The sequence below is a fragment of the Danio rerio genome, chromosome 12 (genome assembly GCF_052040795.2).
Source record: "Danio rerio strain M-AB ecotype USA chromosome 12, GRCz13ab, whole genome shotgun sequence".
Taxonomy (NCBI): Eukaryota; Metazoa; Chordata; class Actinopteri; order Cypriniformes; family Danionidae; genus Danio; species Danio rerio.
Window position 1 is genome coordinate 49,418,534 of NC_141032.1, and position 27,828 is coordinate 49,446,361.

Sequence of the window (27,828 nt, forward strand, 5' to 3'; positions counted from 1 at the left end):
TAGCTAACATCGCAAATTATTATGTTATGTTATACATTATTTTAATATACTTATAATAGTATACTTCATTACATAACACGTTATATAATTTGCTTGCGGTGAATGAGTAAATATGGTGCTGTGTGAGAGTGAGCACTCATTTCAGGCAATCCTTCGTCAGTATTGCGTCACGATCTTCACCAAAACCCTTATTGATTAACATGACCATCCTCTTTCAAAGAAAACAACCGCAATAAAGCAATTCGAGAAATGTTTTACATAAATTATCGACATTTCTGTGGAAAACGGTTAAACATTTAGCGGTGCTGCGAGTCGTTGCGTCATGACGCAGAGTGACGCGTTTGCGTTCATTTGCATTATCCATTTAGAGCAGCGCGAGGCACGTAACGTTAGAGCGGCAGAAGAGAAGAGTCCCGCACCGACCCGCATCAGGTAAAACACACATGAATACACTTCTGCTGGCGTGACATGAACAACACAGGCTGATAATATCTCACACACACATATACACCAAGATAAACACCATATATTATGTATTACTGTACGAATATGCTAATGATGCGCTTAATGTACGTTATCAGTGTGCGCGCTCATTGATGGAGAACATGTTTGTGATGTATTTAGAGCTGATTTTACTTTATATTGTGTATTTATAATAGTTGAATTTGTCTTGACAGCTGTCTAATGTGTTCAGTGTGCGGCTTTATTTAACCCTTGGCACGATCTGATGTAGGCGTACTGTGGGTAGCAAGTGCTCAGCCAATCACAAGCCAGTGCCGAGAGCACGTGATCTTGCGCCTGTATAAATAAGTGACAGTAGATGGAAAGTTTTGTGTCACTCGAGGAAACAGTTGAATGATTAATAGGAATATTTGGTCATCTGGGATGTGCTGTAATCTCTGCCGTGGTTGGTGATCAGCGGGTTCAGCCTCTTTGTGAAGCTCTGAATGAGAAACACCTGCTGCTTTTGTTGCGTTCTGTCCATTCATCAGTTTCTTTCATGCGCTGGAGATCCAGAGGCCACGTGTTCATCTCATCTCTCATATGCGAACATTATAGTGTATTTTTCACTCTAATAGTATGTATTAAAGAGGAATACACTGGTTTTACTGAGAGCTCAGACTGATGAACTTATATTTTTGTGGGAATAGCCAAAAATACATGATCAAATGTATATATTTTTATAATTTTTTAAAGATACAGTCCTAACATACCATACAATTTCCAAAAATGCACACTTATGTCTGAATTTTTGATTAAAAGGCCACATGTTCATCTCATCTCTCACATACGAACATTATAGTGATTTTTATAAGATTATAAGATTTTTTTTAATGTTTTCTTTTAAGCTTTACGTTTGAGCTCAGACTGATTAAATACATTTGTTTTGCAGTTATATTTGTGACCAGCCAATATAATAAGGTTGCACAGGTATATTTGTGGGAATAGCCAAAAATACATGATCAAAATTATATATTTTTTAATAATATTTTTTATTTTTTTTTATGCCAGAAATCATTAGAATATCAGGTAAAGATCATCTTACATAAAACAGTTAGTAAATATCCTACTGTAAATATATTAAAACTAACTGTTTGCTTTGTAATCTGTATTTTGAACTAATTTAAAGGTGATTTTTCTCAATATTTAGTTTTGAAAGCCTCAGAATCCAAATTTCCAAATAGCGGTATTTCAGCCCAATATCGTCCAGTCCTAAAAAAACATACAATTTCCAAAAATGGACACTTATGACTGAGTTTTTGATCCAGAAGGCACGTGTTCATCTCTCATATGCGAATAATATAGTATATTATTCACTCTAATGTTATATATTGGCAGGAAATACACTGGTCATGAAGACTGAGTTTCTTTTGTGGGAATAGCCAAAACAAAGATCAAAAATGATAAAAATTGCAGTTTTTTTTATAATTATTATTTTATTTTATGCCAGAAATCATTAAAATATTAGGTAAAGATCATCTTCCACTAAAACCTACAGTAAATATCCTACTGTAAATATATTAAAACTAAATATTTGCTTTGTAATCTGTATTTTGAACTAATTTAAAGGTGATTTTTCTCAATATTTAGTTTTTGAAAGCCTCAGAATCCAAATTTCCAATTTCAGCCCAATATCGTCCAGTCCTAACAAACCATACAATTTCCAAAAATGGACCCTTATGACTGTTTTTTTGATCCAGAAGCCACTTGTTCATCTCTCATATGCGAATAATATAGTATATTATTCACTCTAATGTATGTTATATATTGGCAGGAAATACACTGGTCATGAAGACTGAGTTTCTTTTGTGGGAATAGCCAAAACAAAGATCAAAAATGATAAAAATTGCAGTTTTTTATAATTATTATGTTATTTTATGCCAGAAATCATTAAAATATTAGGTAAAGATCATCTTCCACTAAAACCTATAGTAAATATCCTACTGTAAATATATTAAAACTAACTGTTTGCTTTGTAATCTGTATTTTGAACTAATTTAAAGGTGATTTTTCTCAATATTTAGTTTTGAACGCCTCAGAATCCAAATTTCCAAATAGCGGTATTTCAGCCCAATATCGTCCAGTCCTAACAAACCATACAATTTCCAAAAATAGACACTTATGACTGAGTTTTTGATCTAGAAGCCACATGTTCATCTCTCATATGCGAATAATATAGTATATTATTCACTCTAATGTTATATATTAGCAAGAAATACACTGGTCATGAAGACTGAGTTTCTTTTGTGAGAATAGCCAAAAAAGATAAAAAAATGATAATAAAAAAAAGTTTTTTTATAATTATTATTTTATTTTATGCCATAAATCGTTAGAATATTAGGTAAAGATCATCTTCCATGAAGACATTTAGTCAATTATTATTTTTTTAATTATATTTGTGACCAGCAAATATTACTAAACCAGTCTTGTGTTGTTACTCAGGTATATTTGTGGGAATAGCTAAAAATACATGATCAGAAATTACCAAAATTATCGTTTTTTTTTTTAGTTTTTTTTTTTTTATTTCATGCCAGAAGTCATTATAATATTTGTGAATATCATCTTTTATGAAGACTTTGTAAATTTCTTACTGTAAATATATTAAAATTAAATGTTTGCTTTGGAATATGTATTGCTAATAGCTTAATTTGAAGAAATTTAAAGGAGATTTTTTCTTAATATTTAGATTTTATGAAGATTTTCATAGAGCTGAATCTCAGCCCAATATTGTCCCTTTCTAACAAAACATACAGTTTCCAAAAATGGACACTTATGACTGTTTTTTTGATCCAGAGGCCACATGTTCATCTCATATGCGAACATCATAGGATCCTATTATTATTGTCTCACATATATGAACATTATAGTATATTATCCACTCTAATGTTATATATTAGATAGGAATACACTGGTCATGAAGACTGAGTTTCTTTAAAGATTTACGTTTGAGCTCAGACTGATGAAATTCAGGTATATTTGTGAGAATAGACAAAAAATGTATCAAAAATTTTAATTTTTAATTATTATTTTTTATTTTATGCCAAAAATCAACAGAATATTAGGTAAAGATTATCTTCCATGAAGACTTTTAGTAAATACCCTACTGTAAATATATTAAAATTAAATGTTTGCTTTGTAATATGTTTGGCTAAAAACTTAATTTGAACAAATTTAAAGGTGTTTATTTTATATTATTTATTTTTTGATCCCTCAGACTTCAGCCTTTCTAATTGTTGTATCTCATCCAGTCTCTTTCCTATCCTAACAAACCATACGTCAATAGAAAACCTATTTATACAGCTTTCAGATGACATAAATCTCAGTGTGTCCCAAAAACTGGACCCTCATCATAAGTGGTTTAGGGATTTAGGGTCACATATTGGTGCCAATAAAAATGAACACAGCTTAATCGACTTTTTCCCACCATTACAAAGAAAAGCACAACACTGCTGAAGTGCAAAAAGATCTCGTCCACAAAAATGTAACGCCCTCCTGATAGGGAGTATTCTTGGTCATTACACAACTCTGTGGAGTACTTCATTCTGATCACAATGTTCCAAGTCAAGCTATATTAATGTTAATCCCTGATAATGACTTACAAAACTAGTAACACAGGCTCATCTGGGTACAACAAATCATCTTGATCATTAGAGAATGTTGTTATATTTTCACATGCTTACCTGTCACTCTGCTGCTCTTGGTGTCATATTACTAGTAAATAATAATAATAATAATTATTATTATAAGTAAGTTTGTGTAGCCTTCATCCATTCATTTCAAACTTTGTTTAAAGGTGCTGTTTGTCAGTTTTTGACTCTTCTAAAGCTTAAATATGCTGCAAATATTTCAAAAAAATGCTAAGGGAAGATTCTTGTTTATCTGAAAAACAATGCTGAAGTCAGATATTCTGCTTTGAACATGTGTGTTACGTGCTAGAACGTCTGTCTTTGTTTTGGTCCCTTAAACCCGCCCACTGCCAGTTTAGCCAATTATATGTCAGCACCCCGTATAGTGGCACACCTTTCGTGCAAATCCTTATGTACCACCTTTTGCAGCTTCAATTCAACAACCAGTATTTGCAAAAACGCGAGTAAGACCGAATCTTCTTTTAAAAAAGGTTTACTGAACAAATGCAAACAAAAATTACAAAGTTACAATAGACTCGATCAGCTCGGTCAAAAAACTGTGTTGCTTTCAACATCCATAACTGCAATCTGCCTAAAACGTATGAACTACAGACCTCATGACGTATTACTGTCGGAAGCCAAAATACCAAACTAAAGGTTTTTAAATTATATCAATTACTAAATTATGCATTTTAGATAATACAATCACAATGAATTCTTATTAAATTTAAATATCAATTTTTATCATGTTTTAACCTTCACTAAATTATTATCACAAATGAATTGTGCATAACTGGCTCTTACACCCCGGGTTGCCTTGGTGGAAACATCGTATTTCATTCATTCAGTCATGATGGCTCTCAAAGCACGTGTTCGTGACAGAAATGTGACCTCTGGTTGACAGTAGCAGACTCCGAAATGAGATGCAGATTCAGAGTTCCACATGATGTGGTTATTAATTAGCTAATAATATAAATATTATGAATGTAAACATTAGGTGATCAGGTGTCCTATTAACATGCTGCATGATGAGATTTGCAGTGATAAGGAATTTGGCTGTTTGCCGCAGATGAAACACGACAGAAATGTAAATACAGCTTTTCAGAAGCACTGATTATATATACAGCAAGTATATATAATGTAATGAATACATATTGACCCTCTTTAACATTATTAAATGTAGATGCTGAATCACTGATATGTGTTGGTTTGCATTATTTCACAGTTCTAAAGTTCAACTTGGAATGGTTTATTTCATTTCCCAGATCTGAGGTCAAGTCTGCTGCTGCTTTCAGTAGTATGGCATTAAATGTGATGTAAAATGGCATTCAAACTCACATTATTTGCATTTAACACTGGATAAAGCACATGAGGTGCACCTGAGATGAGCATCGTTCACCTGTGAGAAATAGAAGCTGTTGTAAATTTCATTAAATATAAACTCCTATTAGTATGGAAAATATTTCTTCTATCACATGCTGTTGCTTTTAGTTAGAAAACGGTTCCAAGCAACCTTAAATCAGCCTCCAAACTCAATCCGCTTGTTAAGTGGTGACGTGTTTGTGACGTATGTATACTGTTTCCGGGTCCAAGCCGCCATTCATTTGAGTGGAGAAATCATTCGTTTATGATCACGTTTTATTCTTATCACACATTAAAGTTAATTGTATATAAAGTCATAGTGTGCACAACAATCTCTGAGCTTGCTGCATAACAAATACCAAAATTTTAACAATTTATAAAAAAATAATCACTTTCTGGCCATCGGATATTAGGCATGGACTTATATATTGCGATCATGATTTTCGAAAGCGTTAAATCGCTTTGTAAACGTTTATTATTACCATTTCATGAGTCTCACCATTCAGTTGAATAGAGCGCTTGGACCCGGAAGCCGCTCCGCGTGACGTCACACTTAACAAGCGGATAGTCAGGGACACTCACGTCAATCTGGCAACCTGCGCTTGCCTGGACTCATAGAGGAGAAGCCGAGTGAAAATGTGTTTTGATCCAGGCGTGCAATACCCATTTTAACCACTGGGCGTCAAACTTGCACACTGCACCTTTGATGTAAAAGTTAGTAAATTATTACAGCTCAAATCATTGTTTTGTGTCTAAGTGTGTCAAAGCTTTGGAAAAATTGCATAAACAATTTCTAAAAAACTTGCCACAGATCTACTATGGGATGTTTTTGCTGCACAGATTGATTCAAAATGCTGAGGTTAAATTATTTTAGTTTCTTTAAGGGGCGACATATTATGCCTTTCTTTACAAGATGTAAAATGCGTCTCTGATGTCCCTAGAGTGTGTGAAGATTTAGCTCAAAATACCACTAAAATAATATTTTATTTCTCTCTGAAACTGACCCTTTATTACTACTGTGTTCACACCAGACGCGGAAGAAGCATCGAGCTCGAGTGATTTAGATATTAAGTCAATGCAAACGCGAATTGACATCCTGCGGCACGATACACGAATGATGGTGATATTGCTTGTTTCTCGTGAATCTCCAAATGAATCGACGCTGTTTTTCAGCTTTTATAAAACACATAAACACAGTTATTTTCTCCATACATGTTAGCCGTTTAGCAACAAAGCTAGAGTCACGAGGCAGACAGAAGCCCTGCCCATCACGCGAATCCGCCTCTGTTGTGAAGTAAATTTGACGCGGGAATGAAGCGAGTAAACTTAAAATGTTCACGCGTCTATTTACGCACAAATATCACAATTTATCCGCGCTTGCTACATCTGGTGTGAACACAGCATAAAGGCTGATTTATACTTCTGCGTCAAACGCCGGCGTATGCTACGGCGCTGATGCATAGCCCTTCGCCATTGCCATCAGCGTCGCTGACGTGCACCTGTAAAAAAATGTAACTACACGTTGCAACGACGCGTAGCGTAAGCTCTGTGATTGGTCGGCTTGGTAGCGCTGACGAGTCTGGACGGGACCGAGAGCCGCGTGAATGGTGCGAGCCTGATGGAGCGATTGTTTACAAGTGTGGAGTCCCGTGAAAGAGCTCCGGATGGAAAGTTTTGTTTTTGTTTACCTCATAGTTAAAGTTGTTGCACGTCCGCCGGTTCCTGCCTCAAAATGAGCGAGTTTGAGCCACTTGTACATCCAGGAAGTGTTCAGGAAAAGCAAAACAGCACAGAAGAAACTCGACACAGAGGAACATTAACACCTCACTGCCAACTAGCGATTCAGAAGTGTTATTGCAGACCAACAGAGACAGCGCGCAGAAGTATAAATGCACAGCTACGCGCGTTGCATGCGCCGTGGGTTACGCCGGTCACTTGACGCAGAAGTATAAACCAGGCTTTAGGCTTTGATCCTAATTGTGCCATTTTTGTGACTATCGCTTTAAATTCAAATGAGATTGTGCTCTTTTTAGTAGAGGGCGGAGCTACAAACGCCTGTGAGTCAGCATAGTAGCAGATTGCTGATGTGGGGTTTTCTTCTCCTCTGTGTCTCAGTGTGAACAGAACAAGTCATTATGAACAGCATGAAGAGTCTGATGAGAGGCGTCAGCCGAGTGACGCCCTCCCTAACCCGCGCAGTGCATTCTGGGATGCGCACATCCTCCTCTGCAGCCTCCAGAGCTAAAACACAGGAGCGTCCGATGACGTCAGAGGAGGTGTTCGCCCGCGAGGACCGATATGGCGCTCACAACTACCACCCGCTGCCTGTCGCCCTGGAGAGAGGAGAAGGTATGAGCAAACACAAAGACTAATAGAGCACCATATACTCTTAAACACTAGCCTAGAGCGTCATCTGCTGTTAAACACTAGCCTAGAGCGCCATCTGCTGTTAAACACTAGCCTAGAGCGCCATCTGCTGTTTAACACTAGCCTAGAGCGCCATCTGCTGTTAAACACTAGCCTAGAGCGCCATCTGCTGTTTAACACTAGCCTAGAGCGCCATCTGCTGTTAAACACTAGCCTAGAGCGTCATCTGCTGTTAAACACTAGCCTAGACCGCCATCTGCTGTTAAACACTAGCCTAGAGCGCCAATTGCTGTTCAACACTAGCCTAGAGCACCATCTGCTGTTAAACACTAGCCTAGAGCGCCATCTGCTGTTAAACACTAGCCTAGAGCGCCATCTGCTGTTTAACACTAGCCTAGAGCGCCAATTGCTGTTCAACACTAGCCTAGAGCACCATCTGCTGTTAAACACTAGCCTAGAGCGCCATCTGCTGTTAAACACTAGCCTAGAGCGCCATCTGCTGTTCAACACTAGCCTAGAGCGCCGTCTGCTGTTAAACACTAGCCTAGAGCACTGTCTGCTGTTCAACACTAGCCTAGAGCGACGTCTGCTGTTAAACACTTGCCTAGAGCGCCATCTGCTGTTAAACACTAGCCTAGAGCGCCATCTGCTGTTAAACACTAGCCTAGAGCGCCGTCTGCTGTTCAGCACTAGCCTAGAGCACAATCTGCTGTTCAGCACTAGCCTAGAGCGCAATCTGCTGTTTAACACTAGCCTAGAGCGTCGTCTGCTGTTAAACACTAGCTTAGAGCGCCGTCTGCTGTTAAACACTAGCCTAGAGCGCCATCTGCTGTTAAACACTAGCCTAGAGCGCCGTCTGCTGTTCAGCACTAGCCTAGAGCACAATCTGCTGTTCAGCACTAGCCTAGAGCGCAATCTGCTGTTTAACACTAGCCTAGAGCGTCGTCTGCTGTTAAACACTAGCTTAGAGCGTCGTCTGCTGTTAAACACTAGCTTAGAGCGCTGTCTGCTGTTAAACACTAGCCTAGAGTGCCACCTACAGTTTAAAACTAGCCTAGAGCGCGGTCTATTGTTAAACACTCGCCTAGAGCGCCATCTGCTGTTTAACACTAGCCTAGAGCGCCGTCTGCTGTTAAACACTAGCCTAGAGCGCCGTCTGCTGTTCAACACTCGCCCAGAGCGCCATCCACTGTTAAACACTAGCCTAGAGCGCCATCTTCTGTTAAACACTAGCCTAGAGCGCCTTCTGCTGTTCAACAATAGAAAAATTTGTTTGTTTCTTTAAGTCAGCCACTATCTAGCCTTCATCATCCTCTTCATCATCATCATCCTTATCTGTTGTTGCAGGGGTTCACATGTGGGATGTTGAGGGCCGCAGGTACTTTGACTTTCTGAGCGCCTACAGTGCAGTAAACCAGGGTCACTGCCACCCCAAGATCATTGCGGCGCTGACGGCTCAGGCATCCAGACTCACACTCACATCCAGAGCCTTCTACAACGACATCCTGGGCGCCTACGAGCAGTACATCACCGGCCTGTTCGGATACGATAAAGTGCTGCCTATGAACACTGGTGCGCTTCAGAACACACACACACACACACATACTGGAGTCTCACTTCACACACTCCTGTTTGATCCTCTCTGTTTGTTTGTTTGTTTGTTTGTTTGTTTGTTTGTTTGTTTGTTTGTTTGTTTGTTTGTTTGTGTGTGTTGCAGGTGTGGAGGGTGGAGAGACGGCTTGTAAACTGGCCCGAAAGTGGGCGTACAGTGTCAAGGGCATCCCTAAATATGAGGCCAAGATAGTTTTTGCAGGTAAATCACACAATATTATTGGGTTTGTTGGTGCACTGCATTAAAACAAGGACTGATGTACAGACCTCACCTTTTAAAGGGACCGTTTAAACAAAAATGAAGCTTATGTCAACATTTACTCATCTTCCATTTGCTCCTAACCCGTTTGAGTTTCTTTTATTCTATGCATAGGCTCAATTAAGATGCATTATAACATCCCTTATGCCTCTTCAGAGTGGAGCTAAGTAAATGTATAATCTGTATATCCTGCATTTTGCATCCTGACACAGCCATATCACCCTGCAGCCCAAGACCGGTTACTCACTGAAGCTAAGCAGGGCTGTCAGTGCCTGGATGGGAGACCACATGGGAAAACTAGGTTGCTGTTTCAAGTGGTGTTTGTGAGGCCAGCAGGGGGCGCTCAACCTGTAGTCTGTGTGAGTCTTAATGTCCCAGTATAGTGAAGGGGACACTACACTGTCAGTGAGCGCCGCATTTTGGATGAGACGTTTAACTGAGGTCCTGACTCTCCGTAGTCATTAATAATCCCATGGCACTTCTGATAAACAGTAGGGGTGTAACTCTTGTGTCCTGGCCAAAGTCCCTCAATCGGCCTTTACAATCATTGCCTCCCAATCATCCCCATCCACCGAATTGGCTCTATCACTTTCTCTCCACCTATAACTGGTGCCGTTGTCCTGTGGCTGCCGTCTTATCATCTAAGTGGAGATTAGGATCCCCCCCCAAGGAGTGTAAAGCGCTTTGGGTGTATGTCCATAGACGTCTCAGTGTGGATGGGGGAAAACAGAGACATCTGAAAATGGAGGCGGGGCTGCTGACATTCCCCTCTCTGATTGGGGCTTTGCTTTTCCTCAATATTATTAAGTAGCCTACACACAGTTCAGTCCTGCATCCTCTCCTTGTAAGTTCAGACTTTGCAAGTTTGATATGGACTTCCGAGGACATGTCGGTAATTCTCCAAAGGGAACACTGTACTTTATAACCTTTTTCACATCACATATACGTACGTTGTTTCTTTATCTTAACAATAAAATGAAAACATGAAATAAGGAACTGCTATTTTCATTTTGGTATTAACAACTTTTCAGACAGCAGAAATGTTCAGGCGTCGTGCTGCATATATGAGCGTCATCTTCACTGTATGCGTATTCATAAAAAAACGGAGCCTAACGCCACCTTTCCATTGCACACGACATTTGGACAAAACTGTCGGATTACGCCCCCTTGTGGCAGTCAAAATTTTCAGTTCTGACGTGCACCATGGGAGAGAAGCTGTTCTGGCAGTGTGCGAAATAAAGGAGTGCAAAAGCAAGAATCTTTATTTCCTGTGCGTTCACCAAGGTTGAATGAATGAATGAATATTAAAAACTTATAGACTAAAAATATTCGAGGAAATGTGGAGATAATATATAATATATATATATTATTTTATTACTTACATTTATGAACAGAAATGTTTATTTATTTTTTTTAATTAAGACTTTTTCTGATTAAAAAAACTATGTTTTGGTGTAGACAGAGAGCTGTTCAGAAACGCTGGGTGAAACGCAAGTGTATACATGGATCGTTTTCTTTCTAAAATGCCGTTTTAAAACCGTTTTAAAACTAAAACACACTAGTGTAAACGGGACCTTAGTTCATCAATTCCTCTATAGTGTGTAGACTGTGGGGGAAACTGGAGCACCCGGAGGAAACCCACACCAACACTGGGAGAACATGCAAACACGTAGATATGCCAAATGGCCCAGCTGGGAGTCAAACCAGCAACTTTCTTACTGTGAGGTCACAGTGCTAACCACTGAGCCTTCATGCAGCCCAAAATATTAATTTCAATCATTAAAATTACAAATATGAACATGTTAGTGTAATTATATTAACTATTGTTTTTTTATACAGGATATGTTTATATTGTTCCATGTATTGAATTACTGTATGAGCCCCAAAACAGAAAACTGATCATCAAAACACCAAGTCAGACATTTAATCACATAATCCCAATTATTCTTGGACAATTAATCGTCAAATGTCATAGTCGTGACAGCTCTAGTTGAGTACAAAAGATATTTTGAAAAATGTTGGAAAACTTGTAACCATTGAGGTTGCTTTCACACCTACACTTTTGTTTCGGAAGGTATCTCGTTTGCCCAGTTAGCGCGGTTCGTTTGGCATGTGTGAAACCAGCAATCGCGCTCTGATCCGCGCCAAATCAATCGCTCCGAGATTGCTTTAAGGAGGTGGTCTCGGCTCGATTGAAACAAACTCTGGAGCGGATCCATTGCAGTGAAAAGCAATCCTATCCGAGCATGGTTATATCACTGTGTTTTATGGATATGTAATAGGCATACGGCTATATGAAGAGAGAATTAGGATTATGGCGGGAAGTTTCGTGAGTCTCCGGATTCCCACAAACGAGTGATGATCTCCCGGTAATCTCGCGTCTCCTTCCCAGGCCTCAAATAGGCATCGTCGCGCACCCTTCTCACCCCTGCCCACCGCATCTCTCCTCACTCTTCAGACACATCGCGTGCACCCTGTCAATCACCACCAAACCACCACCTCCCCTGACAGCTGAGCGGGACTCTGACCCTGACACTCTGACCAATGTGAGGAGAGTTTATATACACATGACTTGTTTTAGCTGTTTTGGTCCGATTAGAAACTTTGCAGTGTGAAAGCGAACTGCACCAAGAGCAAAGAGCAACAATGTAACAATTGTAATCTCTGTTTGAATCGATTCACAGGTGTGAAAGCACCCTGACTTCCATAGTATTATTTTCCTACTATGGAAGTCAGTTGGTATCTTTGTACAACATTCTACAAAGTATCTTCTTTAATGTCCAACAGGAAAAATGAAATATGAAATTCCAGGTTTGCATTTAAGATGAGTAAATTAGTCAATTTACATTTTTGGGTGAACTATCCCTTTAAAGGTGTTTGCATAATGTTGTGTGTGTGTGTGTGTGTTTCAGCTTAAAGCTTAAGTCAAGAGTGTTTGTTTATTCTGTGTTTGTGTTTCTGCTCATCTGTGGTGTTTCTTGCTCTTCAGCTGGGAATTTCTGGGGTCGTACGATGGCGGCTATTTCCAGCTCGACGGACCCCAGCAGTTATGATGGTTTCGGGCCCTTTATGCCTGGATTTGAGCTGGTGCCGTATAATGACATTCCTGCACTAGAGGTACAGATGACACACAAATGCAAACACATACTTTCTCATGCACACTAGGGTTGGGTCGATAGACGATGGCATCGTTTATCGCAATGGACATCATGATGCTGAGCCCGCAACGCCATCCTCTGCCCTGCCCCCATCGCAGCAGCAACCCGCTCGCGAAAAACACACACTCAGGCCCTGTTTACACAAATACGTCTTAGTTTAAAATAGCATTTTAGAATGAAAACGATCCACAACCCCACTGGTGTTTCATCTAGTATTTCTGAACAGCCCTCCATCCTCAGTTTACTGCCAAAAATGCACATCACGTGACCACACACACACACACTCTGTCATGCACTGTAGCATATGCGCACGTCTGAGCTCCAGCAGTCAGCAGGTGCTTTGAGCACAAAACCCCAGAGAGCAGTGCACGTCGGACAGTTTATCAAGGATGTACCGCTGGATGGCGTCTCACTGTAGTTGTTAAACGTGATTTTTAATTAATCTTGTCTCTATCTAACAACTCTTCGGTCTTTTGGTAACGTGATTCTGCGTCAGTACACTGCTTCGATCTTTCGCTTTCATGCTTAGGGAAGTTTATTTATAGACTAATTTCGAGAGGATCACGTGCTTACGATTGCTTGCAGCCGGCCCTGCATTATCCAATTTATGATTCACCAATCAGACGACTCCAAGGCCTCTATAAATGCCCTAGGTTTCATACCACAGTCATCTACATTTTGAAGACTCCCCCCTTCCACCCCTACTCCTCCTCCTTTTCTAGATGGGTGGCACGGTGGCGCAATGTTTAGCACTGGTTCCACACAGCAAGAACGTCTTTGGTTCTGGTTATTACCAAACCAGCTGACGTTTCTGTGCGGAGTTTACACGTTCTCCCCGTGCTCATGTGGGTTCCTCCCACCATCCAAAAACATGCAACTTAAGTTAATTGACTAATCCAAATCAGCACCATAGTCATGCTCCTAGTAAGTAGTTATCTCTTAAGAGCAATCACTATCTGTTCATTAGCTAGTTCTCCAGATCTAACATAGCTCAAACTCCCCTCTCCCCTTGCAAATGAGAGGGAGCCCCGGACTCTAGGATCTCATGGGCTCAAGGCTCTTTCCTGGGACAGCATGCCAGACAAGCTTTATAATCAATCATCTGCTAAGTGTGAACTCTTGAAGTCATTTTAGTGAAACTCTCAGATACTGTTGGCTGGTTGCTGTTGGTTGTGCAGCTTTTTACCAACCAAGTTTGTCGACGCCATTATACCGACACAAATCACTGCCGACACAGATTCATGCCAGAGTCCTGCAGAAAAAGTGATTGACCTGTGGTCATCTGTGTGTAACTTACCTTTATTTATTTATGATTTGGTTATGGGTAAAACAAAGAGCATGCGTGTCAGCTAGTTGAAACAGTAGGCTACAAATAATTAATTGGTTATGAATTAATTAATTAGCGAGGCAGTGGCGCAGTAGGTAGTGCTGTCGCCTCACAGCAAGAAGGTCGCTGGTTCGAACCTCAGCTCAGTTGGCGTTTCTGTGTGGAGTTTGCATGTTCTCCCTGCCTTCGTGTGGGTTTCCTCCTGGTGCTCCGGTTTCCCCCACAGTCCAAACACATGCGGTACAGGTGAATTGGGTAGGCTAAATTGTCCGTAGTGTGTGTGTGTGTGAATGTGTGTGTGGATGTTTCCAGAGATGGGTTGCGGCTGGAAGGACATCCACTGTGTAAAAACTTGCTGGATAAGTTGGCGGTTCATTCCGCTGTGGGGACCCCGGATTAATAAAGGGACTAAGCCGACAAGAAAATTAATGAAAGAATTAATTAATTATTCATAAATCATTAGTTCTCCGATGCCATCGTCCATCGCAGTGTTTCACATTAGACATCATACAATGCCTAATCGGTCGACATCACCCAACCCTAATACACACACACACATGTGAGCAGTGATTATTAAACAGGCTTGAGCTGCAAGATGAACGCTTTATGCGAACATTAAATCACAAAAACTGAGATTTAAGTATGTTAGTAATGTAATAAAACTGTAGTTGTTATCTAGGCTGATGTGACTCTATTCGTCAAATCTGACCTGTGTTTATCATGTAATATATCCACTCACTGTGTTCATTTACACACAAGCGAGCATGTTTTATTAGTGCTGTTAGTTTGCCAGCAGCCTTTGCAGTATTTCCTATGTTAAGATTTCTGTTTAGTAATAACACTAATCATTATTAGACTATGATTACATAAACAATTATTATTAAAGAAGCTTATAATAATAAAAACTCAAGATAATGTTTATTATTTTAGAGTCAGAGCGTGAAGTCTGGACTATCACGTTTCTCAACAAGCTCAACCTGCTTTCTTCTGTTTGTGTGTGTGTCCGTGTGTGCGTGTGTGTGTGCATGTGTGTGTGTGTGTGTGTGCGTGTGTGTGTGTGTGTGTGTGCGTGTGTGTTTGTTTTTGTGTGTGTAATACAGAAAGCACTACAGGATCCACATGTGGCTGCGTTTATGGTGGAGCCCATCCAGGGTGAAGCGGGTGTCGTCGTTCCTGATGCCGGATACCTGCAAAAAGTCCGGGAACTCTGTACTAAATACAATGTGAGTAAACACACACACACACACACACACACACATACAAACAAACTACTTTTTGTAAATTGTGGGGACATTCCATAGGCTTCCATTGATTTACCAATTTCACACTGTACACACTGTATATTCTGTCCCTATCCCTAAACCCAACCCTCACAGGAAACACTGCAGTTGACTTTGTAAAGAACATCATTCAGTGGGATTACCATGTCCTTGAAATACCAGCGACATACCCATGACATTATACACATATGAGTCCTTATATGTTACACACACACACATTAATCTCCAAGACTGCCTGTGTTTGGTTGCTGATGTCAGTATGATGTTTGCTCTGCAGGTTCTGTTCATTGCTGATGAGGTTCAGACGGGTTTGTGTCGCACTGGCCGCCGGCTGGCTGTGGACCACGAGGCTGTGCGGCCAGATCTGGTGATTCTGGGTAAAGCTCTGTCAGGAGGAGTATATCCTGTGAGTCTTTCTCTCTCTCTCACACACACACACACACACACACACTCACTCAAACTGTCAATAATCTGCCAATGGCCTTTAATACTTCTCTTGCACAATATCCTGCACAACATTGTTCAGTCTCATGTAAAAGTACTTGTATAGCCTGTCTTATGTGTATAGTTTAAGTATCTTATAGTATATGTTAGTTCATTCAGTCATTTATTTTCTTTTCAGCTTAATCCCTTTATTAATCAGGGGTCGCCACAGCAGAATGAACCGCCAACTTTTCCAGCTTATTTTTTACGCAGCGAATGCCGTTCTAGCTGCAACCATCCATACACTCTCATTCACACTCAAATCCAGTTCACCTGTACCGCATGTCTTTGGACTGTGGGGGTAAGCGGAGCACCCGGAGGAAACCCACGCGAACGCAGGGAGAACATGCAAACTCCACACAGAAACGCCAACTTACCCAGCCAAGGCTCGAACCAGCGATCTTCGTGCTGTGAGGCGACAGCACTACTTACTGCGCCACTGCGTCGCATTTATGTTAGTTATGTCCAGTGTTGTGTTTGTATTTATGATAAATGTATGTATCACGTTGTCCTGTGAGACACGACATTTCGTTGTATGTCTCTCTTTATGTCCACACATGAATGAAAATGAAGCTGGACTTGACTTGATCTTATTTCAAAGCGGAAACAAGATTATTCTGCTTCCCCCATTGGCAGATTATTTTACTATTTTAAATGAAAAACTCACTTAACTTTGACATATTTTTTCTGAAAACGACAATATTTTTGCCTGTCTAAAAAATGCTTCTAGATGTTAAGAATATTTCAATATTTTAATCACCGAGGTATCTGCGGGGTCTTAAAATGTCAAATTGTAGGCCTTAAAAAGTCTTAAATCTACTGAAGTATTGCATTGCAGGTCTTAAAACTTATTTTAACAGGTCTTAATTTTCCATGAAAGCAATTGATGCACGTCCAAAAGCATCCGCAATGTGTTGTTAGGAATGAGAAACTGCTACTATGATGTGCACAAATAACTAATTGTTTTGAGAAATGCAAATGTAAATAGTGTTGAGAAACATACCAACTGTAAGAAAAACTGTAAGAATATTTCAATATTTTAATCACAAAGGTATCCGTGGGGTCTTAAAATGTCAAATTTAAGGCCTTAAAAGGCATAAAAGGCTGAAATGTTGTGTTGCAGGTCCTAAAACTTATGTTAACGGTTCTTAATTTTCCATTGTTCATGTATAGCTGCCCGATTGAGAGTGGTCTGGCTGCAGACTCGGTGCAGTGCAATCTGAGCTGCATCCAATGCTTTTTAATGCGCTCACCTAACCCCACCCCTAACCCTACCCGTCACAGTGACGTCACTCACTCCATTGAGTGCAATGAGTCTGACATTGCATCGCTGAGTGATGCAATCTGAGCTTGCATCATAAAGGCTGCATCCAGATACTAATGGCCCGATCTGGCCGTTAACACTCTTACAATCACCAACAATCCATCTCAATAAAACTTTCTCTTTAAAAACATGCTTTCTACTTACCATAATGTTTTAATTACTTTTCTTACAGAAACATTTTTTAAATGTTCTCCATTTATTTACTGCTGAGGACACTGACATATATTTATTTATTATTATTATTATTGTATTAATAAATGTATAGGGAGGCAATGAATGAATTTTAAATGTATTAAATTATAGTCTTTTTTTTTGATGGAGCCAGTGAAAATCTTTTCCAAGTGGAATATTCGAAAAATTCCTTAGCATTTAGCCCTGTATGAGTGTAGAGTTTCATTTATAAAGGTCTCAAAAAGTCTCCTAAATTTGACTTGGTGAAACCTGCAGAAACCCTGGGCCACAAACAAGACAAAAAACTTGAAAAATTTTGAAAAAAGCATTTTTGCAGTGTAAACAAACACACACACACACACACACACACACACACACACACATATACACACACACACAAAAGTGTCTGATGGTCATCATAAATATACATGATCTCTCTCTCTCTCTCTCTCTCTCTCTCTCTCTCTGTGTGTGTGTGTGTGTATCAGGTGTCTGCAGTTCTGTGTGATGATGAAGTGATGCTGACCATCAAACCCGGAGAACACGGATCCACATATGGAGGAAACCCTCTGGCTTGCCGTGTCGCCATCGCTGCTCTGGAGGTGTGTGTGTGCCTTGCATTTCTAATGTTATGGGGACCCAAATGTCCCCACAAGTATAACAATACCTTTAAATTTTGCACTTATGGGGATGTTTATTTATTTGGTCCCATGAGAAAACAGCTCATAAATCAGACAGAATGAAGTATTTTGACAGTGTAAAAGTGCAGATTGTTTTCTGTGAGGGTTGAGTTTAGAGTAGGACAGAATCTGAAACTGTTTCATGTCTGCACTATGTACTTTGTTGCACTGTTTGCACGTTTTGTACTCTGTACTGGAAGCTCCTGTCACAAAGACAAATTCCTATTGTGGCAACCAAGCTCTTTCTGATTCAGTGGTCATGTCAAAGCAGTAACTAAGTCATCATGCTATCTTCAAAACATTGCAAGGACTAGATGCTTTGTTTCCAGTGAAGACTTAGAGAAGCTTGTTCATGCTTTTATCAGCAGCAGGGTGGATTACTGTAACGGCCTCCTCACTGGCCGTCCCAAAAACACAGTCAGACAGTTGCAGCTCTGCCAGGATTCTGACTAGAAGCAGAAAATCAGTAGTATTTACTGTTTTATTATTTATTATTTTAAAGTATTATTACTGGTCTATGAATCACTAAATAGCCTAGGAGCTCAATACATTACAGATATACTCACTGAATACAAACCCAACAGATCACTCAGATCATTAGGATCATATAAACTAGAAGTTCCAAGAGTTCAGTCAAAGCAGGGTGAATCAGCCTTCAGCTACTAACAGCGCCCCCTGCTGCTGGAATCAGCTTCCAGAAATGATCAGATGTGCTCCAACATTGGGCACATTCACATCAAGACTGAACACACATCTGTTTAGCTGTGCCTTTACTGAATGAGCACTGTGCTGTCTGACAGATCACACTATTATGTCTTTCTCTTCTTTTTCGTTCATTTATAACCTGTTTTTAATTATTTTATTCTTTGTTGTTTTTATTTTCTTATACTTGTCTTTTTTAATTTTTGTTTATGTAAAGCACTTTGAATTGCCACTGTGTATGTAATGTGTTATAGAAATAGACTTGCCCTGATTCTGATTCAGAATATACAGGCTTTATAGTTGAAACATCATCACAGCTGTCTGTATGTGTGTGGAGTAAAGCCTGTTTCACACCGCAAGCATTAGCAGCGCGTGTTTTTTCGGCGTCCATGTTAACAGATTGCAACTTTATACTGCTTGCAGAAGCGGCATGAGCGTCGCTAAAGCAGCATTGCTGCGATAGTTTTGCCGTTGGGTCTATTTTTGCAGCGCTGCTCACGCTCAAAGTGACAGTGCATTGATAATGACCAATAACACATTGAATGACAATAAAAAGTAGCAATTTTACCCAATAAATGCATTAATAATATCCACTGATTTACATACAGTCAATCAAATGAACTTAAATGATTAAAAACGGCAACAAATATTTATTTGGGCCCGAACTACAAAACAAAATAACCAAAAAAACAATCTTAATGTTAGTTTTGCTTAAGTTGCAAACTAGTTTGATCATGTATAAATATCATTATAACTATATTGTATAAATATTATTCTAACTACATCATCCCTATAGGAGCCATATTACTTTTCATTTAATTATAATGTTTATTTGTATACTGATTAGTTTGGGTTTCACAGTGACGTTTTATGTTTTGGTCACGTGGGCATAACTGGCACCTGCTAGAACAAATAAAGCGCGTGCACAATCACACAGGTGTTAGGAGGAGAGAAGGAGAGTGGGGTTGCCGTATTTTTTGTTGACCGCAAAATCAGCAGCGCAAACAGCCACGCAAACAACAACGCAAAACGGCATCGCAAGGCAACGACACGTGCAACAACCATATCACTCCATACAAAACAGGTATTCAACTCACAAATTGTATTGTTTACAATAAAGTTTTCCTTATTACATCTTGGGCTCAGTGTGTCTGTCTAAAGCCACCAGCGCGTCATAATTCAAAGGACCCTCACTGCCTCTCGAGCGACTTATAGGAGGCATCAGGAAGTCGGAATAATCCTGACAAAAAAATGACATGATATCCCAAGCAATTGTCTTCTGACCGAGTGCACCAGACATGAATGACACTCCACATAGAGCTTGAGAAGCAGACAGTTCTTTAGAATCTATATAATTTGTAAAATAAAGACTTGCAGGTCAAGGAAACAGCATAGGAGGAAGTTGCCGCGGGTCTTGCTCGCGTTCAATCTGCCCAGTTGGTGGAATGAACTCCCTCACTGCATCAGAACGGCAGAGTCACTCGCTGTCTTCAAGAAACCACTAAAAACTCAACTATTTAGTCTCCACTTCCCTTCCTAATCTGCAATTGCCTCTCTGGATATACTGCTAACTGTACTCAAAAAAAAAAGAATAAATAAATTTACCGATGCTTTCCTTCTTCGACTTTACACACCTGAAACTTGCCTACAGCACTTATTCATTGTTGCTCTTATAGTTGTGTAAATTGCTTCCTTGTCCTCATTTGTAAGTCGCTTTGGATAAAAGCGTCTGCTAAATGACTAAATGTAAATGTAATGTCTTGGTGCAGATAAAAAGTTAAAAAAATATATAGACAGGTAACTAGATAAAATAGAGACAGAGATAGATTGATCTGTGCAGCAGGTGCCGACGAGTGCTTCTGCTCTCCATACGCGATGCGAATGCAATGCTCACGCTCTGCTTGTGGTGTAAAACAGGCGTAAGATGTGCAAGTGTGTGTGTGTGTCTGTGTGTTGTGTAAAGCGCTGTGCTCTGGATGTGTTCAGGTTCTGGAGGAGGAGAATCTGGCTGCGAATGCTGAGCGTATGGGGCAGATCCTGAGAGCCGAACTCAACAAACTGCCCCGAGAGATCGTGAGCGGCGTCCGAGGAAAGGGCCTTCTGAACGCCATCATCATCAAAGAGACTAAAGGTCAGAAGCAGAGCAGCACTAAACCACCAACACTGAATTTCAATTCAGTTTCAATTCATCTTTAATTCTATAAGAACTCAGGGGCCCCTGGGCACATTGTCTTGTAAGGCCCCCTACCTGGCCGCACCCCTATAGTTGAATTTAAAAAATATGAAAAGTATAATAATTTTTAAATAAAATGAATCTATAATTTGTTGCCCACATATTTAAATAAATGATATATAGTACATATGTATTTATAGTCTACAAAGATTTAACTTATTTTTCAAAGCATTGAATAAAAATACTAATAAAACTATAAATATATATATATATATATATATATATTTTTTTTTTTAAGGGTATTTTAATGTATTGCTTTTACAAACTTATAAAGCATTTTATTGCCATGGCATATAACGCACAATGCTTCTCCAATCCAGTTCTATGAATCTGAGTTCTATAAATCTGAGTCTTTCATAATACAAACACTGATTTACTGTCTCTCTCCTCCTCTCCCTGTGATGAAGACTTGATTATAAACTTAAAAGTATCCGAAATCACACACACTATACCTCTTCTCTCCCGTCTCTCTCCTCTTCTGGGCCTTTCTCTCTCTCTCTCTCTCTCTCTCTCTCTCTCCTTTTCTGTCTGTCTCTCACACGATGAATCCAGTCCGCACTGCGCTGCCGTTAGCCTCCTCCGCCTGGTTAATGCTAGCTTCTCATCATTTCAACTAGGGTTGTAACGGTATGAATTTTTTACGGTATGATAATCGTCTAAAACAATACCACGGTTTGACGGTTTGGCGGTATACGGTATGTTACAAATGTTACAAAATAATAGAACAGTGAAGCAAATTTGACTTTTTCCAAATAATATATTTTCAGTTACTATAAACAACACCACTTACAATGAACAAATAAAAAAATAAGAAAATAATAAATAATGTGTCAAAGTCCAAATAAAGTCCAAATAAACATTGTGCAAATCCTCAGTAAAAAAATAGATATAAATATTTACTATACTATAAATAGTTACATAACAAAACTAGATTCAATATGGAACATCTTTAGGTTTTATGTGCCAGCATGGATATGGTTGTCTGTGGATATAGATTTGGATTTGGTTGTCTGCAATGCAGACAAACAGCTGCACCTTCATTTGCGTCTTTTGAAAACAGCAAGAGCAGCAGTTCGTCTTTGCTGTGTCACTGTTTTGTCATGTTTCTGTGCTGCTGTGCATGCAAAAGTACTTAGTATGAGAATTATTTCATGCAAAACTTTTTTTTTTGCGTTTTATTTAGTATCTCTCATTCCGTGTTGTTCAAAAAGCTCATTGTTGGTCCACAAACAAAAGCGAAACCTATGCTTATTGGTTGTGATATAGCGAGTTTGAACCAATCTGGGCATGGGGGAGGGACAATGCATCAATGTATCATGTCTGGTTTGTCCGGAGACACAGTGACGAGCGTTTCTTTGTCAAATCAGCGTTGTCAAATTTTGATGACGTAACCGCACTGATTCCGGAACCTCTGAAAGTTATGTGATACAGCACTGGAAAGCTGAGATTCTCTTCTTTATGCCAATCTTTGAATTGTATGAATCGGATCAGCGGATCAAAAGTTATTAAACATTTAAGAGCAATACTTATTTTTAGCCGCGGGCGGCTGTCTCTGTCTTTAAGGGTTAAAACCGTTGATATGCAATTGTTCATGGTATGATAATCGTGCACGTTCAAATCGTGGTAGACTGTCATACCGGTATATTGTTACAACCCTAATTTCAAGTTACCATAACTTCTTCTTCTGTACCCTCATTCTCCTGATCATGGGTCCGTTTAAAGAAGGTGTGTATGGAAAATGCCTCAATAAAGATGCCTCCTCTCCTCTTTCTCTCGCGTTTGCTAAATCCACTTGTCCACTCATTTTTGATCTATGACAGATATAACGTTACACCAAAGTCCGCTCAGTTTAGTGCGGGTTATTACAAAACTGACGTTTCCGCGCTTTAGTTAACGAAAAAAGGCAGTTTAAATATAATAATAATATTAATATGTTATCACGATTTTTTTTGCACAGAGGAAATACAGTTGTCTGAGCAATATAGTTTTTGCAGAGAGGGAGGCACCTATAATAAGGCTAAACATTATTAAATACCCACGAGACGCTTGTGACTTTATTTCACATTTGCATTATTTTAAAAAAATGTTTCCTTCCTGTTAAAAATAAATAGATTTCCAATCTGATATGTAATGGGGAGAAAAAAAGTAGCACGAGTTCAACTGATGGTGGATTCGAACCGAGTTTATGATTAATCTCGTCAAAAGATGTTGCTGTGCGCCTTACAAGGTACGCCACTGTGGCTGTAATGATTAACAGCTCTTTACTCATCTTGTCTCTATCAATCAGGCATCGATGGGCGTAAACCCTGAATAGCTTATTCCAACTAGATGCGCTATTTGCAATTAGCCTAAAAAGACACTCCGAAATTGTCTTTTTTTCTCCCCCTCGCAGGGGCCCCTAGTGCGCACGGGCCCCTGAGCCTGTGCCCATAAGGCCCATTGGTTAATCCGGCCCTGAGTCCTGCAGTTCAGGCAGGCAGGAGAGTAGTGTAGAGCGCTGGGGTAGTTCTAGTCAATTGAAACTGAATCAGTGATTGTTCTGAAGGTGAGTTTAGTTTGGATCAGCTCATTTCAGCATGTGGCCAAAGAAATATCGTAGTCAGATCAACTTTTTCCATACTGAGTGATTGTTATTGCTCTAAATAAGATTTATTTGATGTTGATGTGCAAATACTGACTGCGCACAATGAATTTCCAGTCAATCGTCTAGTGTTGCGTGGGATGTTCAGGCTTTATTTGAGTACAAAACCTCAGCTGTGAGAGCAGAACCTGTCAGAAGCACAATAAGATAAAACAAGAGGATTAGACATTGATTAAGTCAGTGATTGCTCTATATGTTCAACTTCTGTACAGAGAGGTCACGTTTTAAACTACTGTTGATCTCATGCAGTCACGTGATGCTGTTTCAAAGGTCAGAGTTCAGCAAGCTTGAACTGTGCAATGCAGCAAAACGGGAAACTTAAGGCAAAAGCTTGCGTTTACAGTTTGCTGCATGCGTACGAATGGAAGTCTATGGGGTGTTTGGGTTGAATTATTCTATTTTTTTTTTTATTCATCATCAAAAGAGATAGACAGACGGACGGATGGAGGGATAGATAGATAGATAGATAGATAGATAGATAGATAGATAGATAGATAGATAGATAGATAGATAGATAGATAGATAGATGGATGGATGGATGGACGGACGGACGGACGGACGGACGGACGGACGGACGGACGGACGGACGGACGGACGGACGGACGGACGGACGGACGGACGGACGGACGGACAGACAGACAGACAGACAGATAGATAGATAGATAGATAGACGGATAGATAGATGGATAGAAGTGCGGATGGATAGATAGATAGATAGATAGATAGATAGATAGATAGATAGATAGATAGATAGATAGATAGATAGATAGATAGATAGATAGATAGATAGATAGATAGATAGATAGATAGATAGATAGATAGATAGATAGATAGATAGATAGATAGACAGACGGATGGATGGATAGATGATATACAGGCAGACAGACAGACAGACAGATAGATAGATAGATAGATAGACGGACGGACGGACGGACGGACGGATAGATAGATAGATAGATAGATAGATAGATAGATAGATAGATAGATAGATAGATAGATAGATAGATAGATAGATAGATAGATAGATAGATAGATAGATAGATAGATAGATAGATAGATAGATAGATAGATAGACAGACGGATGGATGGATAGATGATATACAGGCAGACAGACAGACAGACAGATAGATAGATAGATAGATAGACGGACGGACGGACGGATAGATAGATAGATAGATAGATAGATAGATAGATAGATAGATAGATAGATGGACGGACGGACGGACAGACAGACAGACAGACAGACAGATAGATAGACAGATTTGGTTTTTACACACTTCTGTGGTTTTAGAGGTGCAGGTGGGCTGATAATCTGAGCTGTATTTACAGGAGCGGCTCAACTCTCTGACTCTGAGCGTGTGAGAAATAATAATCCTGTAATCTTCTGTTCAGACTATGACGCCTGGCAGGTGTGTCTGCGTCTCCGTGACAACGGACTGCTGGCCAAACCCACTCACGGTGACATCATCAGACTGGCCCCGCCCCTCACCATCAACGAGCAGGAGGTCAGGGAGTGCGTGGAGATCATCAGCAGGACAATCCTCTCCTTCTGAAGACTCCGACTGAAGATTTCAGCTGCTTTTAGGCTTCTTTTATCCCGCGTAGTGCTGCTGTTACTCTGATCCTACTTCTAGCGCTTTCAGTTGCTCATTCGTCCTGTTTGTCTGTCATTCTCAGCTGATTGTGAGGCTCCAGAGTAGTGTGCTGCTTCCCAATTCGCATGCTATCCATCCTAAATAGTATTCAGAAATATTAATAGTGTGTTCCAATTTATATTATGGTGGAAAGAATATTCCTGGATGAAACATTATTATTATTATGTATATAATATATTTTTATTATTATTATTATAAGTTCACACTCTTATTGGCTAATATTAACAAGAATGCATTTGATGTTGGTCGTGAATTCGATTATAACTACAAACACAGGTCAAGAATGTTGAAAAACTACAAACATGGCCGATTACGAAGACTGATGGTGACGTAAAGAGTCTTTTGTTAGGATGTTTGAATGATTCTTAATTATTAATATCTAATCCTCTAAAATATATTTATTTTAACATTTATATTTCATCGCCAACAACTTCTGAACTTCTGTTGGACGCGAATTCGATTAGAACTACAAATACAGGTTAAACTGTGTTAAAAAACTACAAACATGGCCGATTACACAAGATCGATGCTTAAGTAAAGAGTCTTTTGTTAGGATGTTGGAATGATTCTTACTTATTAATATCTAATCTTCTGAAATATATTTATTTTAACATTTATATTTAATCTCCAACAATGTCTGAACTTTTGATGAACGTGATTTCGATTAGAACTACAAACACAGGATAAACAGTGTTGAGAAACTACAAACAAGGCCGATCACACAAGACGGATGGTTAAGTGGAGAGAGTCTTTGGTATAGATGTTTGAATGGATCTTAATTAATATCTGACCTATGTATTAATATAATATAATATGAATATATATATTTATTTTAATCTCCAACAACCTCTGAATGCATAATTATGCAAATTTGAGATTGTTCTGCATCTCCAATATGATACAGTAGGACACTAAATATGAAAGAGATGTGGATGATGTGACCAGATGATTGACATTGTAACTAGGCAACAGAACAGTTAATTAATGAGGACGTAGTATGTCTCAAAGCTTGCACAGGTTAGGTCTAGATGGGATACAGCTGTGGATACTCACATCATTAATTAATTTTCCTTCGTCTTAGTCCCTTATTTATCAGTAATCGCCACAGCGGAATGAACCGCCAACTATTCCAGCATACGTTTTACACAGCAGATGCCCTTCCAACTGCAACCCAGTACTGGGAAACACCCATACACACTAATTCCCACACTCGTACACTTCAGCCAATTTAGTTTATTCAGTTCACCTATAGTGCATGTCTTTCTTCCAGAGCACCCAGAGGAAACCCACGCCAACACAGGGAGAACATGCAAACTCCACACAGAAATGCCAACTGACACAGTCAGGACTCAAACTAGAGACCTTCTTGTTGTAAGGCAACAGTGTTAACCACTGAGCCACTGATACTCACATCAATATAGCATAATTTTTATGACCCTGGTTAACAATAATGCATATTTTTACGTTACTGTGAGGCTTGAAGTAGGGGTTGACGTTAATAAAATGCTAATTTAATAAATAATATAAATAAATCTCAATAACTTCCGTACACAGCTGTATCCCTTCTAGCAACAACCGATGCAAAAGTATATACTGCAAAATAAAACAAACTACATACTTTTAGGACGTAATATAAGTAGTCGAATTGGTATGTAGCTGTAGGTTCTCCTGGATGAAGGTCTGTTTTCATTCTGACGAGGTTACATGAAGAATTGATGACGTTTACGGTTTCGCTTATTCAGATGGAGAATAATGCAGGTCAAGTCATGCATGGGTCTCAAACTCAATTCCTGGAGGGCCGCAGCTCTGCACAGTTTTGCTCCAACCCTAATCAAACACAGCTCATCCAAATAATCGAGGTGTTCAAAAGAGTCTGAAAACCTTGATTAGCTGCATCAGCTGCGTTTGATTAGGGTTGGAGAAAAACTGCAGAGCTGCGGCCCTCCAGGAATTGAGTTTGAGACCTATGTAGAGTGAATATTGAGTAGCTTCGTTTGTGCAGCTGCTGTTTGTGTGTGTGTGTGTGTGTGTTTTTAAAGGAACTATTTAAGTCTCACATTTTGATGTGTGGAGTTGAATAGAGAGGAGTTGTACTTGATGTAATGAGCACTTTAACAGCAGTGGGTAATGTTGTGAAACTAGGCTCGGTCAAAACTGAGCCTGAATCTGCTGTTTGTTTCCTGGAAGCGAAGCATTAAGAGAGGAGCATTTATCAAGGAGGATTCAGGATGAACTGTGAATTAAGATTAGGATTCAGTTTGTTTGTTTGCGTTTCCTGTACAATGTTTAATGAACGTTTGATGAACGTTTAATGAATGTTTAATCAACGTTATGAGCTTTTAAACGATGTTTAATGAACATTGAATGTATGTTTAATGAATCAAGTGTGTGTGCTTGCATCAGATGATGATATATTTCTGTTAATAAATTATTTTCAGTCAGCTGAAA

The 27,828-nt window shown here is 39.4% G+C and overlaps 1 protein-coding gene and 1 long non-coding RNA gene across 7 annotated transcripts in view; both read left to right on the top strand.

Moving 5' to 3' along the window:
* Positions 1-27,828, top strand: part of LOC147841589 (uncharacterized) — a 46,354-nt gene extending 18,526 nt beyond the window's left edge. The window contains exons 2-4 of one of the 6 annotated variants that reach the window (XR_015504726.1): positions 6,004-6,030; positions 26,685-27,154; positions 27,313-27,828. This is a non-coding gene — a long non-coding RNA (uncharacterized LOC147841589). Of the gene's footprint in view, positions 1-5,948; positions 6,057-26,632; positions 27,155-27,312 lie in introns of those variants that run through there. The other 5 variants (XR_015504722.1, XR_015504721.1, XR_015504725.1 and 2 more) reach the window with 5 other exon arrangements.
* On the top strand, positions 397-26,234 carry oat (ornithine aminotransferase; the record flags this gene model as incomplete). The annotated part of the gene is given in 10 exon segments (NM_001317170.2): positions 397-432; positions 7,605-7,838; positions 9,204-9,428; positions 9,574-9,669; positions 12,716-12,843; positions 15,312-15,434; positions 15,769-15,897; positions 17,958-18,071; positions 20,838-20,982; positions 25,118-26,234. Coding segments are annotated over 9 exon segments (1,335 nt in total). The 5' UTR covers positions 397-432; positions 7,605-7,624.